The sequence below is a fragment of the Triturus cristatus genome, chromosome 6, assembly GCF_964204655.1.
Source record: "Triturus cristatus chromosome 6, aTriCri1.1, whole genome shotgun sequence".
NCBI classification, from domain to species: domain Eukaryota; kingdom Metazoa; phylum Chordata; class Amphibia; order Caudata; family Salamandridae; genus Triturus; species Triturus cristatus.
In genome coordinates this window covers 176,513,812-176,528,432 of record NC_140589.1, presented here as the reverse complement: position 1 = coordinate 176,528,432, position 14,621 = coordinate 176,513,812, and the positions used below count along the sequence as shown (strand labels likewise).

Sequence of the window (14,621 nt, the reverse complement as noted above, 5' to 3'; positions counted from 1 at the left end):
TCTGTTGAAAGTTGCAGTGTTGTTGCAGCAATGCCTATATATGGTGCTGCATGGATTGCTGTGTCATGGTACTATCACTGCTGGGTTTTCCATCTACATGTATATTTTGCACTGATTGTGGACAGCTAGCTACATTATTTTATTTTTACCACTTTCACAAGTACTTCTGGTTAACTTTGATATCCATCTCTTCACACAGCTGTTTCATGCCAGCATTTAGATTTATGTTTCTGTTGATAAAAATAATACTTTTCAATCAATCAATCAAAGGCATTTATAACGCGCACTACTCACCCGGAGGGTCTCAAGGCGCTTGGGGGGGAGGGGTCCGCTACTGCTCGAACAGCCAGGTCTTGAGCTTCTTCCTGAAGGAGAGGTGGTCTTGGGTGAGGCGTAGGTCAGGAGGGAGGGAGTTCCAGGTCTTGGCGGCCAGGTGGAAGAAGGACCTTCCTCCTGTTGTCGCTCTTCGGATGCGGGGGACGGCGGCGAGGGCGTGACTGGTCGATCGGAGATGGCGTTTGGGAGCGTAGAAGTTGAGGCGGCTGTTGAGGTAACTCGGGCCTTGGTTGTGTAGGGCTTTGTGTGCGTGGGTGAGGAGCCGGAAGGTAATTCTCTTGTTGACCGGGAGCCAGTGCAGGTCTCTCAGGTGTCTGGAGATGTGGCTGTGTCTGGGGATGTCGAGGATGAGTCTCGCTGAGGCGTTCTGGAACCGCTGGAGTCTCTTCTGGAGCTTGGCGGTGGTTCCGGCGTAGAGGGCGTTGCCGTAGTCCAGACGGCTGGTGACGAGGGCCTGGGTGACCGTCTTCCTGGTCTCGGTGGGGATCCACCGGAAGATCTTACGTAGCATGCGCAGGATGTTGAAACAAGACGAGGAGACGGCGTTGACTTGTCTGGTCATGGAGAGGGAGGAGTCCAGGATGAAGCCCAGGTTGCGTGCGTGGTCTGTCGGTTTGGGTGCGGTGCCCAGGGCGGGGGGCCACCAGGAGTCGTCCCAGGCGGAGGGCGAGGAGCCCAGGATGAGGACGTCCGTCTTGTCTGAGTTCAGTTTCAAGCGGCTGGTCGTCATCCATTCGGCTACGTCTTTCATCCCTTGGTGTAGGTTGGCTCTGGCGGTGGCGGGGTCGTTGGTGAGGGAGAGGATCAGCTGTGTGTCGTCGGCGTAGGAGATGATGTTGAGGTTGTGTTGGCGTGCGATGGCCGCAAGGGGGCTCATGTAGACATTGAAGAGGGTGGGGCTGAGCGAGGAGCCTTGGGGAACGCCGCAGATGACTTCTGTTGCTGCAGATCTGAACGGGGGTAGGCGAACTCTCTGTGTCCTTCCAACGAGGAAGGAGATGATCCAATCCAGTGCCTTCTCCTGGATTCCGACGTTGTTGAGGCGCTGCACTAGGGTGCGGTGGCAGACAGTGTCGAATGCCGCGGAGAGGTCTAGGAGGATTGCCAGAGTCTCTCTGATTTTTACCTTGATCGATCAGGCCATGGTGAGTCATAGCAGAATAAGCAGGTCCTCTGGATAATATAATGCACACTCCCAAAAATAAAATCTCTCCTTCTAAATGCATGATGACATTCTGGGATCTTTTGTTACTATTAAACCAGAAGGGAGTTCTTTACTTTCAAATCAGTACCAAACACAATCGCCCAGCAGCCATATCCAATTATCAGAGGAGCTCCCTCTATTGTCACAGGCATGAGGCTAGAGAGAAAGCTTGTTGATGACAACGGGGACAGGTGTTATTGACTGGGACAGAGGATATGTACTGCAAACAGTGTGCTCTGCAGAAAGCGTCATCTTCCTCGCTCGGTCACTCCCCTTTTGACATGAGCAGGCACCAGCTATCATATATGAGGTCAGTCACAATCATGCCTGGGTGGCTCACATGACCACAGGTATGCTGTAATGAGTGTGGTTTGGCAGTGGGGATATCATTTTCGTGAAAACAATACTTTGAAAACCAAAAACGTTGAAACATAAATAAAAGAATGTCAAACTCCTTTAAAGTAAGGATGAAATCATTAAAGATTAAGTTTCGAATCCTCTGTTTAAAAAAAAAAAAAGCTGATGTGAAACATCTATTAACGCGTAGAAGGGAAATGAAAGAGTAGTGACCTAAACAGAGGAAAAGGCGTACTGTCACAGCAGTCATTCTTTTACTACTACTGAAACCGTATGTGGAGAGGGAGCATTAACAAGTAAGGAAAAAATAGAACGGAGGCATTATAATAGGGTCGTTTAGGAACGTGTTAGGGAGGGGTGTAGAAAAAAGAATGACAGGCGCATGGATGGGAAATACTTTTACTTAAAAACACAAGGGGCTGGGGCTAAAGGTACACAGGCTAAAAGGTAACAAAGGAGAAAGAAGCAAAAAGTGTGGGAGGCATTTAATAAGTGATAGAAACCCCTCAAAATACATTTTCCCTTAATACAATTATTAGAAAAAAGGTAAGTCTAAGGAGTTGGCGCTCCCTACATCCCGGGAGACTAATAAAGCAATTGCATTAAGTTAAATTGGACATATTTTAAAATGATTTAATTAATACAAGTATATATTAAATCATTTTAAGGGTCAGTGATAGAATTAACTTTAAAGTATATGTAAAGCTACCATACTGAATAATGATACTGTACAGTGAAACACGGAGCGGCTGCACTCTACCCCATGTGCTTTTTCCTCCTTCACGGCCGCCATTAACACACATTTCATTCTTTTTTATTATTTAGTGCTCCAAGATAGCCATCAACTATGTTGGAACACTTAAATATAAAAAATGGCAGCAGCATCATGACTTAGAGCATGCAAGCATCACGATGCACGTGTCACAGTGGATCCATATACACACGTCATTGTACACCTGTGCACATTTCAGTTATAATTCCTTAAACTTGAAATCCATTACAAAACCTACGGACATCTGTGTGCATGCGCCTTGACGCATGTGTTTGTATCCCCATGCCCAACGAGCACTGGTAAAGCAAATAGTTCAGACATTTAAGGTCGAGACCTTTTGACTTTGCCAATGTTTTTTTTAGAGGATGTATGTTGGAAGGTATGCAGTGCCAAAAAATAATTTACTACAATATAACATATAATCCGTTAGAACATCATTGACAATCGTCTTAAACCCACTCTGTGTGTACACAGGTTGGTTACAAGGTGGTCCTGTACATGATAACACACATGTAATTGAGTAGGTTACACCATGCATGCTCTTTAAGTTATTACGAAGGGAACGCATTTGGATTTCCAAAATGTATTCAAATACTACATTCATAATCGCAACTCAGGCATTTGTACTTTGCAGCTCAGTACCCCGGTGAGTCAATCCCAAAGTTTACTATTGATAAATAAAATGCAAATAACACAATGTTATTATCATTTTATTCATGCTCTCTGAGCCCCGCAATAAGTATAGGGTGGGGCCAGACATGTCAGGGAGGAGGAGTAGTGTGCACTTATATGTGCACATGGGTGTTCGGCTGGCTGTCCTAGGCCGGCCAAACACACAAGTGCACTTATGTTTCTCCAACCCAACTGTGTTACACAGCCGGGTTGGAGAAAAGCCACAGGCTCCACGAGGCCGCTTTGACCAATCCTGGCACTGCGTGAGAGCAGCATCTGGATTGGGTGTGGAGCCTGTGACCTGAGGGCCAACCCCTTCTGGCCGACGAGAGAAGCAGCGAGGCGGCCGTCAGTGGGAACAGATCGGTAGGTACGTTTTTTATTTTTTTATTTTTATAATATTTCTGTCTCCCCCCCAACTTCTGTCCTCCCCGCGACCGCCCAACCACTTTAGATAGGCGGCAGCCACCACTGAACACATGAAGATAGTCCATGTTCAATTTGTTTGAATTTTGGGGTTATGACATCACCTGCTAATGATTTAGCAAAATACTATTTCGTTATAGAGTGAGTATAGACATGTCTTTGTTTGGAGTTTATTGTTATAGTAGCTTTTGCCTGTCATCACAGGTTTAACATAGGCCACATTTGTCCACATAAGGTTTATAAAAAAGAGGTCAATATTGAAAATGTAAATAAAAATGTTGAATACAACCCATTGAGTCAAGTGGATCATATAAAACATGTACAAGTGAAATACAATTGTAAGTCATCTCTTTATTTAAATTTTCATTGACCGATACATGTAACTTACGTGAATTGGGTACCTATGCAAAATGCTTTTTCTAAATTGTTGTTGCATTCCTCATGCCAGCAGCCGTGTGCGGTCCAAATGGGGATTTAAAACCTTTCATGCAATTTAAACCCATTTTTAGAAGGGTTCCTTAAATTATTATAGACAGCAACCAATTTTCGGAATAACGGCCAGTTGAGGCATAGGAATATTTTTTTGGTGCTAACAGCCGATGGATTTAAAAATGCAACCTCAATTGGAATCGCATTTTTTTTTTATTTTTATTATTATTATATTGTTTTTCATTACCAAGCAACACCAGAACATTTCAAGAATCGTCTTTCTAGGTCTCGCCTAGCAGTGCAGCGCTTGCGCTGCTCGCTTTTTCGAGGCATGCAGTATACACTATAGGTGAGGGAAGCCCTGCCCCCTCTCCCGTCCACTTTTTCATTGGCTTGTGGCTTTGGCCTTTCTAAATGCTGCCTTCTGATTGGTTTGTAGGCTGCTAGTCCCTCCTTAAGACAGCCATGTCTCCTTCCATGGCTATTGGCCCCTTTACTGCATATTTCCTGCACTACTTTGTGTCCGTACCACCCCTCCACCCCTCCCGCTGTCCGTGCCTTCTCTCCCACCCCTCCCACTCCTGTTGTTCGTGCCTTCTCTCCCGCCCCTCCCACTCCCGTTGTTCGTGCCTTAATCACGCCTACACTCCCACACGCATTTCCACATCTGGCAAGCTGCCTTCATCTGATGCTGTTATTTATTTACTAATATTTAGTCATAATTAAAGGATGCAGCCCAGATACTTAAATGATGCAGCCCGAGGCTCGAACCCTGTTCTCCGGCTCCAGAGTCAGCAGCGTTACATGTTGAGCTACCTCCTCGCACCGTTGATTTGCTAAGTTTCAGATTATACATTCGCCCATCTCAACCGTGTTTTTCAAATTGTATCTGTTTGCCACTCCACGTGTATTTTTTAAAATTTGTCTCTCCCCACCCCCCCGCCGAGATCGCTGTTTATTGTTTTATAATTAAATTATGCTGCCCATGCCGAGGCGCGAACCCTGTTCTCTACCTCCAAAGTGGCAGCTTTTAAAGTAGCAGCCTCGCAAGAACACCATCCACTTCGTTATGTTAAAGAGGGGAAAGAGTTAGGCTGTTTTTACAGGCAGGTCGCCATGACATTGGGCATCATTGTTATCCTGTGTCACCATGCCGTGTTTTCAGGTCGGGGAGTTGCTGCAAAGCAAGCGAGGGGCCTCATGGCGGTATGCGGGGTCAGATCTATGGGGGGGGGGGGGGTGTTGCTCTTTTAAATTAATGTCTTCCCCACGTTTGCATTTTGTACACTCAGTACCATTAACATGTAGGTTTTGGGTAACTGCAGGGAGTGGTTGTTACGTTTGATTTTTTTCCATGGATCTAGGTGGCTACAGAAGGTGAGGTAAAATGTTTTCCAGGTCGTCTTGTGAGTTCGGTAGTATTCTGGGACGTGGAGAGGCGGATTAGCATTTTATGGTGCAGATTGGTGGGCCAATCGCACTCTTTGTGTCGCCGCCCCACGGATGGTTCGGACCAGCACATGACGCCTCTTCCCACGGCCGCCGCGATCCCAGACCGAGGTAAGGCTTTTGGGGAGAGGATGTGGTCCGTTGGCTGCGCTGCCAACTTTGGTGCAGGAAACCAGGGTTCGAGCCTCGGGGTAGTGTCCATGTCCTGTGATTCTGGGCAAATCACTTCATCTCCCCGTGCCTGAATGTGTAATGTAAATAAGTTGCTATGTAAAGCGCTCCAATACCTTCGGGTCGAGTTCGCGCTATATAAATATGAAGAAAAAAAAAAGCTGGTGTCTATTTCGCACCACTGACTGGGCTGTTCCTGTAAATCGGGCTTTCATAGATGTGCAGGAGGAAAGGTGTCGTGGGCAGTTTAGGACACACCAGGCTCTGTTATGTGAGCGCGGGTTCGACATAGGAGTAAGTGGTGCCTTGCATCCTGTTTTCTCGGGCCTATTTGAGCCCCTTCCCCATTTGGGTTTGCCCTCGGGGAGCCAGCCAGAGTCTGTTTTCCTTGTTCTTGCCTCCACAGAACTTAAGGCAAAAGGGGAGGTGAAGGTAGCGGGCAGTGGGCACCGGTTGTGTCCCGAGGAAGCACTGCGCAAGAAAAGATGCCTGGTGAAGGCAAGTGTGAACGGAGACCATGTACCAGTGGTGACGCAGGCAAGTGCTAAGTACGGACCTAAGAAGCAGATTGTAGGCATCTTGGGGGTGAGGTGGAGCAGTCGCTCTTGGTCGCAGCGGCAGAAAACGGGGGAAGACGTCTGACAGTCACGAGACACTGTGATTTAGTCATGAGTGGTCAGAGAGGCAGGGGGCAAACGCGGTTTGACAATGCAGTCACTGGTGGTTAAGTGGCAGAGAACTGGTGCTAGGGAGCAAAGCAGAGAGTTCATAGTCAAAGGGGCGGGGGGGGACAACAGTTCTTGGCAGTCAGTGGCGTGGAGGAGACAGCAGTGTTTGTTTATAATCGCGAAGCAGGGCCCACGTTAAGAGCCCTGTTTCCTGTGCCCCATTACCAGGCGCCTTGCTCAGGCTCACACAGGGAGTCTGTGGCAAAGCCGCGACAGTAGCTCAGTAATGTTCCTATGTTCTCTCCGTTGCACCGATCTTGTCTCTGCAAGGAGTTTGTTAACGCAGCTTTGTTCGGCATGTTTATTTTCAGGGGACTGTGTTTGTTTCCACTGGGTATCTCCCTTTTCAGATCCCTTTGTTGTGCCAGCAACATCTAATTGCAAACAAACATACTTACACGAGCGATCCCTAAAAAACACTTTACATATGGAAATTTAGATAAAAAATACATGGTGCCAGCAAAGAGTGTTTAAGCTATCAAAGCGACCAGCACCAAACTCCAGATGAACAGTGTGTGCTAAACATGAAAACAACAATGCAAACTTTATTTTAAAATAGCCGATAGGAAATGGGCCAGAGAGGCCGTCCTGTGTTGGCTATTGTGGTGCACTTAGTGCACAAGCACTGGTGGGCACAGATGGCATTTAAGAGAGAAGCCGAAACAACAAGTTTACTCAAACATCTATTTGGCGCTGAGCAAGACCAGTGATTTCCTTCCGCTTTCTAAGCATTTATCTATTCATCCATGTATTCACTCTTCCACCTAGCTATACTTTATCCTCTCCGTCTTTTCAAGCATCCACCCATCCATCCTTCCATTCATCCATCTTTTCACCCAACCATCCATCCACCATTCATTCCTAATCTGTCTTCCAACAATTTCAAATCCAGAAGCGTAAATTACACCCCCGTTCTACTGAGGTCAGTATATTGGGTACGAGTAACAACTTATTATTTACAGTGGCCCAAGGTGCCAAAAGCGCTATATAATAACAAATTATTGTCTTTAAACCGTGGATTAGCAATTACATTTTGAATGTCTCAGCCCTTCTAGTGCATCTGGTCTGTAATTTATTTAATTTGGCAGTATCAGAACTTTTAAGCAGAGGTGGTGTACTTTTACTAGTGCAATACTGATAGCTGATTGAAGTATCAGCAAAGATGCTCATATTTGAATGGGCGTGGGATGTTTATTCCTTGTAAACTTCAGCACCTGTTGATCTGTGATGGTGCTGTGTTCACAAGAGAGCTGACTGCAAGCTTCTCTCATGACAGATCAGTTGCAGCTCAGGTTGCAGCCATGCAAGCTTCTCCGACATACACAAAGCTGCCTGAGCCCACTGTGTTGTAACGAAGCATGCTACTCAATGTATTGTACCTGCTTTGTGTATGTCGGAGAAGCTTGCACGGCTGCTAACTAACCTGCAACTCATCCCTCACGAGAGAAGCATGCTGTATACATGTTGAAGAACAGTATATGTTTCAGCACCCAGGCTAAGGTGCTGCATAGCTAAATACATATAAGGTCCCAAAGGCGAGACCGTTTGCATTGCAAATGCTTGTTGAGTTGCCGAAAACGAAAAGTATCAAATGCGGAATGTATCACATATGGTAGGCATCGCATGCAGAAGTGAATGCGTGCAATACCATTTTCATATTTACCGCGCATATTATTTTCCGTATGCGATAAGCAACTTCTAATTGTGCGGATAGCTTTCGCTTGCGGTTTTAACCAACACGTGCGGTATTGGCAATTCTGCACTACAGCTAATGTGGTTTTGAGAGACAAACATACCATAAAAACTCAACATGTGCACAAAAGATAGTGATATGAAATAGACAGCCTGAAATGCATAGAGTAGCATTTGCTATGTCTTTCCCAATCTCAAATAAACTAAAAGGGGAATTTAATACAAAAGTGTTATTTATTTCCGTTCCAAAGCGAGTAATCTTTGATGGCACCAGAAAAAATGTACACAGATCACTCTTTCAGTTAAGGCACCCACAAGTGCCGCCCTGGGGCCCGTCGAGTCTCAATTCGGATGATTACAGCATAGAGAATATGGAAAACAGCTGCGAACAATGTACATTTATTTGTCAGACCGGTGCGTCATTTGCATACCTTGTCCCTGGTAACAATTGGAGCACGTGCTGATGGCCGTACAACTGGGCCTGTCGAAGTTCACAAAGGTGGTGTTGGAAACCAACAGCTGGAATCTTTTTGGAGTTTTCAGTCCTGCAACCATGCAGCTATCACTCTGAAATACAAGAATACATTTTTAAATGCCCTGCATTTCCAATCTTGTTTTTGATGTGCAATTTGCAATATTTGTCAGAAGTTTTAATTACGAATTGCCTAAATAGATGAAAAGAATATTTGTTTGAAAAATATATTTCAGACAAAGATTTTTTCATGTGCCAGGGAAACGTCGCAGGGTGCAACCATTTTGAAGTTATAACATGCCATTGCCAATTTATATAGAAATACACACGATTATTTGTGTCTTCATCCCTATGTAACATGGGCCCTAATTTATGTCAGGTAATCCGCCTACCAGCTAAGGGTGAGACAGATCCCCGTCTACATAAGAGCTTTAAGGAGCTACAACAATGAATACAGAGTAGCACCCAGATCTCGGTGAGTGCATCCATGGCTACCCTTGGAAGGTTGGGCCGAGACAGTCAACTTTCAGAGAATTTACATCATGGCGGGAATGTTCAAAACCCCACTCAAAAAACAACACAGTAAGAAATAAAGAACAAGATATGAACCACTAGTCCTCAGAGTAAGAGGCAGGTAACAAATAAGCTCAGTAACTAGCTGTCTTGGGTGGACAAAAGCACTAAAAACATTTCCATACTGGAACAAAACAGCTGCATTAAAGAAAAGACAAAAAGGCTGGTTTTGCCGGTCGAGTCACCCAGGATCTAGGAGACTATAACCCCAACATTAGCATCGCTCCTAATTTCCTCCAGTTGAGAAAGAAACTGAGAGTGCCTGCATCTTGATCAGTCAGTCATCCCTTCCACCTCTCTGGAATGATCTTATACATGTGTTGGCTCAAGCTGGAACCTGCCCCCGCCTGCTCCCCAGCGCCTTGAGACCCTTCTGGGTGAGTAGTCATGCTCACCCAGAAGGGTCTCAACACATGATTGATTGATTGAAACTCATCTGTTCAGCACTCTTTTGCTCCACAGATAGGAGCCTGCTATGCAGATACTGCATCGGATCCTTGCTCTCAGGGGAGGTGATGCATCGGTTTCTTACTGCTATGCAGGGGAGGTGATGCATTGGTACCTTAATGTGAGAGAAGGTGATGCATCGGTTTCTTACTGCACGGGAAGGTGATGCATAGTTTCTCCTGACACGCGGCCTCAGTTCCTTACTGAAGTTCAGCATCGAAGTAGATTTGGTGCACAGGTGCAATGCGTGGAAATTCCAGACGTGCTGGAGTCGATGCAGTGGCAGCGAAACAGGTGCTGCATCAATTATTCCAGCCGCGAACAGTATATGTGTTGACTCCTTCAGCTGCACACAAGAGCCTGCGATGGAGTTAGAGCAGGGGTCTCCAACATTGGAGACACGGTGCTCTGGACTCTCAGCCGTGGAAAGGTGCTGTATCGATCTTTTCTGCCGCACCACGGTGATGCGTTGGTTTTACAACCGCTTGGCAAGCTTACGGCGGTGAAAACTGCACTTAAGGGCAAAGCATTTATTTTGCAGCAGAAGCCACCTCCAAGGGCCCAGACCTTGAATTGGCACCACTTGGCAGGTCAGAACTCCCAGCAGAGGAGTTCAGGGGCTGCAGGTGAAGTCTTTGATGGCCCTGAGACTTCTTAACAGGAGTCAAGCACACAAAAGCCCTTGGAGAAACTTCACAAGCAGGATACCGAAGCAAATGTCCAGTACTTAGTCTCTCCAAGACAGATGCAGCAACTGCTGACCAACCCAGCAAAGCAAACACAGCCAAGGGGCAGTACTCCTCCTGATAGCCTTCAAGCTCTTCCTCATGGCAGAGTCTCCTCTTGATCCAGAAGTGTTCTAAAAGTCTGGGGTTACAGGTCCAATCAGTGGCGGCTGGTGACATTTGAAAGTGGTAGGGCGTAAAAGTTTTGTATGAGTGCCCGGAGGCGAGGGAGTGTAGCGAGCAAGTCCAGCCACCATATGGTGGGGTTCGTGGAGATTCGGGGAAAAAAAGAGCAGACAAATGGTGCATTTAAGCAAATTTAAGGAAGCAAGAGAGTTGATAAAGCAATTGTAAAAGTGTAGTTATGAAATAAATAAAGAGATTTCATATGATAATGGTGTAGGTAGCTTTAAAAAAAGCACACACCTTTAATTCCAGCCACATGCACATCATGTTTTTCCACTTAAACAAGCCTATTTTACTTTCAAGATGCCCGCGCGTTCCCTTGAATGGGTGCTTCTTTCTCGCACATAGAATATAGATGGCATCACTCTAGTAGAGAGTGGTGGGTGAGAGGAGAGAGAATGTAGATCCAGAAAAGGGGAGCGGGGTGGACAGAGACTTAGAAAGGTAGAGGGATGTGGGAGAAAGGAGAGAGTGTGCAGAGAAAGGAATGGAGCTGGGTGGACAGAGAGAAAGGTAGAGGGAGTGTTGGGTGAAAGGAGAGAGGGTCGAGAAAGGAAAGGTGAAGCTGGGTAGAGGGAGTGGTGAGTGAGAGAAGAGGGGAAGGGGGAGGTGGTCGAGCAGAGGAGTGAGAGGGAGAGAAATAAGGAGGGAAGTGGTAGAATAACCGAAGGTAGGGGAAGGAGTTGGTGACAAGCATAGAAGGGAAAGAGGATGGAAGGAGGAAACTTGGTGGGAAAGAGGAATGGAGAGAAGTGGAGTGTGAGTGTCAGAAAGAGGACAGAAAGGAAAGGCGGAGTGGTGAGTGAGGCAGTGAGGAGACAGAAGGAGTTGTGAGTGTGAGGATAGAGAGGGGGGAGAGAAAGGAAAAGGGTTGTGGTGAGTGAGAGAACGAGAAAAGGCAGATGTGGGGGTGAGAGGCAGAGAGGCGAGGAAGGAAAGGGGGAGTAGTGGTTGACATGACAGGAATGAAAGGTAGAGGTTTTGGGACGAAACGTAGAGGTAAGAATATTCTGCTATGGTTTTCATCTCGTCCCATGAGGAGCGGTAAGACTCTTGTTCAGAAAAGAGCCCTAAAGCTGCCCACACCCCTTCACAGCTGCTCGGCACCTTCACAGCGGCCTTGTTGGAGTCTTGTTTTCGGGTCTCGTTCGTTTTTGTGCTTGGAGAATAAAATCTGGGGTGTGGATGGGTGGGGTAGGGTGTACTGTGTGGAGAACTTGAAGTCATTGAAAATCGGAATCAGTGGGGTCACTTGTGGCTACCGAGTGATCTATTTCCATGACGAAATTTGCACACTCTTGAAACGCCCCACACAAAAACACACTGATCCTTCCTTTGTGATCTGGATCAGATTGTGTGAAAACCTCTCGCTTGTGAACCGCCCCCGCAGTCTCTTGGGGACAGACCCGGTGAACAAGGGAAATCATTTAAAGAGGCAGACTCATGGAATTCTGATGTGACGAGCGAGCGACTTTGTCACTTTGATCTGCATTGAACTCGCGCCCAGTCTCCTTCAAGCAGCGCCTCAAGGCGCTGAGAAGAGGTCCTTTCCTGGGCGTGCTGCTCATTGTTAGCAGGCAAGCAGCGGCCCAAGGTGTTTAATACATTAGAACAAAAACAATCCACATCAAATGACGCGCTTGCTTCGGGATACTGTAAGCTAGATCAGTGGGTTAACAGGGCTCATCTACTGTATTGTCGTGTTTTGTAGGCTGTTTCAGGATCGCTAATTTTTACCTTTTTTTTTTATTCCTCTCCTATAATAACTTGCATTTAGCTTCAGATGCTGCAGTTTTATAAAGCGTTTCATTACAAAGACGCATATTTATTGCAGTTTCACCCTGGAGATGTGAACATTTGTTGCTGTCATTCACAGGTGCACGCCACAAAAAAGACCGTGATACTCACAAGGGATGCATGAATCCGAAATTCAAATTTGGTTCACCCAGAGGGAAGACTAAAGAAACAGGCGAAGCAGGGTCGCAGCTCGTGCCCTCCCCCACGCGGGCTCGCATTTCCAGTCCAACAGCAGGTGCCCGAAGTTTGAGCACCTTCCCCATGTCAAGGAACACAAAGGCGGCTGAGCCATGTGCAGGCCTCGGCAGCAGAGGCTGGGGGAGAAACCAAGCCTGAAGTGAAGACTGCTGAATTTAGTGTGCATACAGTAAACCTCCCAGCCCAGCTATCCTATTCCCTCGCTCTTTATTTACCTAGCCTCGCCCTGCCGCCTGAGATGCTATGATGTCTACTTGCGGAGTCGCGGGTCGCAACACTTGCGGGGGGAAGAGAGGGGGTGTTAAAATGAAAACAAAACTTCTTACCTGACCGCCCTGGGACGCATTGCAAATACAGATGTCATTGTCTCACCAGTTTTGCTGAGCAAAGACAGGTGAACACGGTCCGGACTCCGGAGGCATACAGTGAATGTACTGTTCAGAGGACGCAGGCACGAACTTACCCCACCGCCTACGTCTCAGCCAATCCAGACGCTGCGTCAGGATTGGCTTGAGTAGTAGTGCGCATGTTGTGTTTAGGGCATAACAATTTTTGCTACGAGCCCGAACATGCGCACTCTAGGCTGCTCATTAGAAGAGCGGCATGGAAGAACCCTCGCTCTTCTAATGAGCAGCTTACTGCGCATGTTCGGGCTTGTATCAAAACTTTGAAGCCCTAAACAGAACATGCGCCGACCACCTGATACCAATCGTGGATGCACTTGCACTGAACTCCTGCTGCCCCGCCCCCTTCTGAGCCGACTGCCTCCGGGGGCCTGGGATTGCAATTTGCAAATAAATGTAGTGAGACAGAGTGACAGACGGCAACAGCACGCACGCTTGTTGCTCAACTAGACTCATGCCTGAAATTAATTAGTGGGGCAACGCCCAAGCGCCCTAATGGACGCACCGCCCCTGGGTCCAATACTTATACCCCTTTTGGCATTTGAAGTAGGCATACTTTGCAGGATAATCTTTGTAGTGCACAGATCCTGCCTTGCCCTGACCTGGCTCCATGCACACTACAGGGGGGAGGAGGCAGCTTTGTGTGAGGACAGTCACAACCCTATTCAGGAGTCAGAGACAACTCCTCCCACCACTCTAGCTCAGGAAGACCCATCAGCCTGGTAATGGGCAATCAGGCTATGCAGGGCACATCTCAGCTCCCCTTGTGTGACTGTCTAAAGTGAATTGCACAAACAGCCCAACTGTCAGTCTAAACCAGATATGCGTTCAACAGGCAGGCAGAGGCACAGGATGGTAAAGCAGGAAAATGCCCACTTTCTAAAAGTAGCATTTTCAAACACACAATTAAAAAAACATCTTCACAGAAATATGCATTTTTAAATCCTGAGTTCAGGGAACCCAAACTCCAAATCTCATTCTCTTCACAATTGAAAGTTACACTTCTAAGAGGTTACAAGACAGCTCCAATGATAACGTGTGGGAGAGATAGTTCCTACAGTAGTGAAAAATGAAATTGGTAGTATTCCACTATCAGAACATGTAAAACACACCAGTACATGTCCTACCTTTCACATACACTGCACCCTGCCCATGGGACTACCTTGGCCTACCTTAAAGGTGCCTGACATGTAGTAAAAGGAAAAGTTTGAGCCTGGCAAGTGGATGCACTTGCGAGATCGACATGGCAGTTTAAACCTGTACACACAGACATTGCGGTGCCAGGTTTGAGACATGTTTGCAGAAGCATTTAGTAGCATGAAGTAGCATTTGAATTACAGGCCCTGGGCACACTCAGTACACGTTACTAGGGTCTTATCAGTAAAACAAATATACCAATGGGTAAACAGACATAATATCGAATTGTTAATGTCGACTTGCACTAATATCGAGTGCAAAATATCGTGATACAAAAATATCGACTGTCAAAATATCGTGGTCACGAATATCGAGTATAAGGTAAGTAATATAGTTTTTAAAAATATCGAAGTAATTAATATCATTTGCTAAAATATTGTTGTTAA

At 46.5% G+C, this 14,621-nt stretch overlaps 1 protein-coding gene across 1 annotated transcript in view; it reads right to left on the bottom strand.

Moving 5' to 3' along the window:
• Window positions 1-14,621, bottom strand: part of PKHD1 (PKHD1 ciliary IPT domain containing fibrocystin/polyductin) — a 1,788,124-nt gene that overhangs the window by 413,707 nt on the left and 1,359,796 nt on the right. Inside the window, exon 45 of the mRNA XM_085609531.1 lies at window positions 8,668-8,803. Coding sequence (XP_085465657.1) covers window positions 8,668-8,803 — 136 coding nt within the window. The remainder of the gene's footprint in view (window positions 1-8,667; window positions 8,804-14,621) is intronic.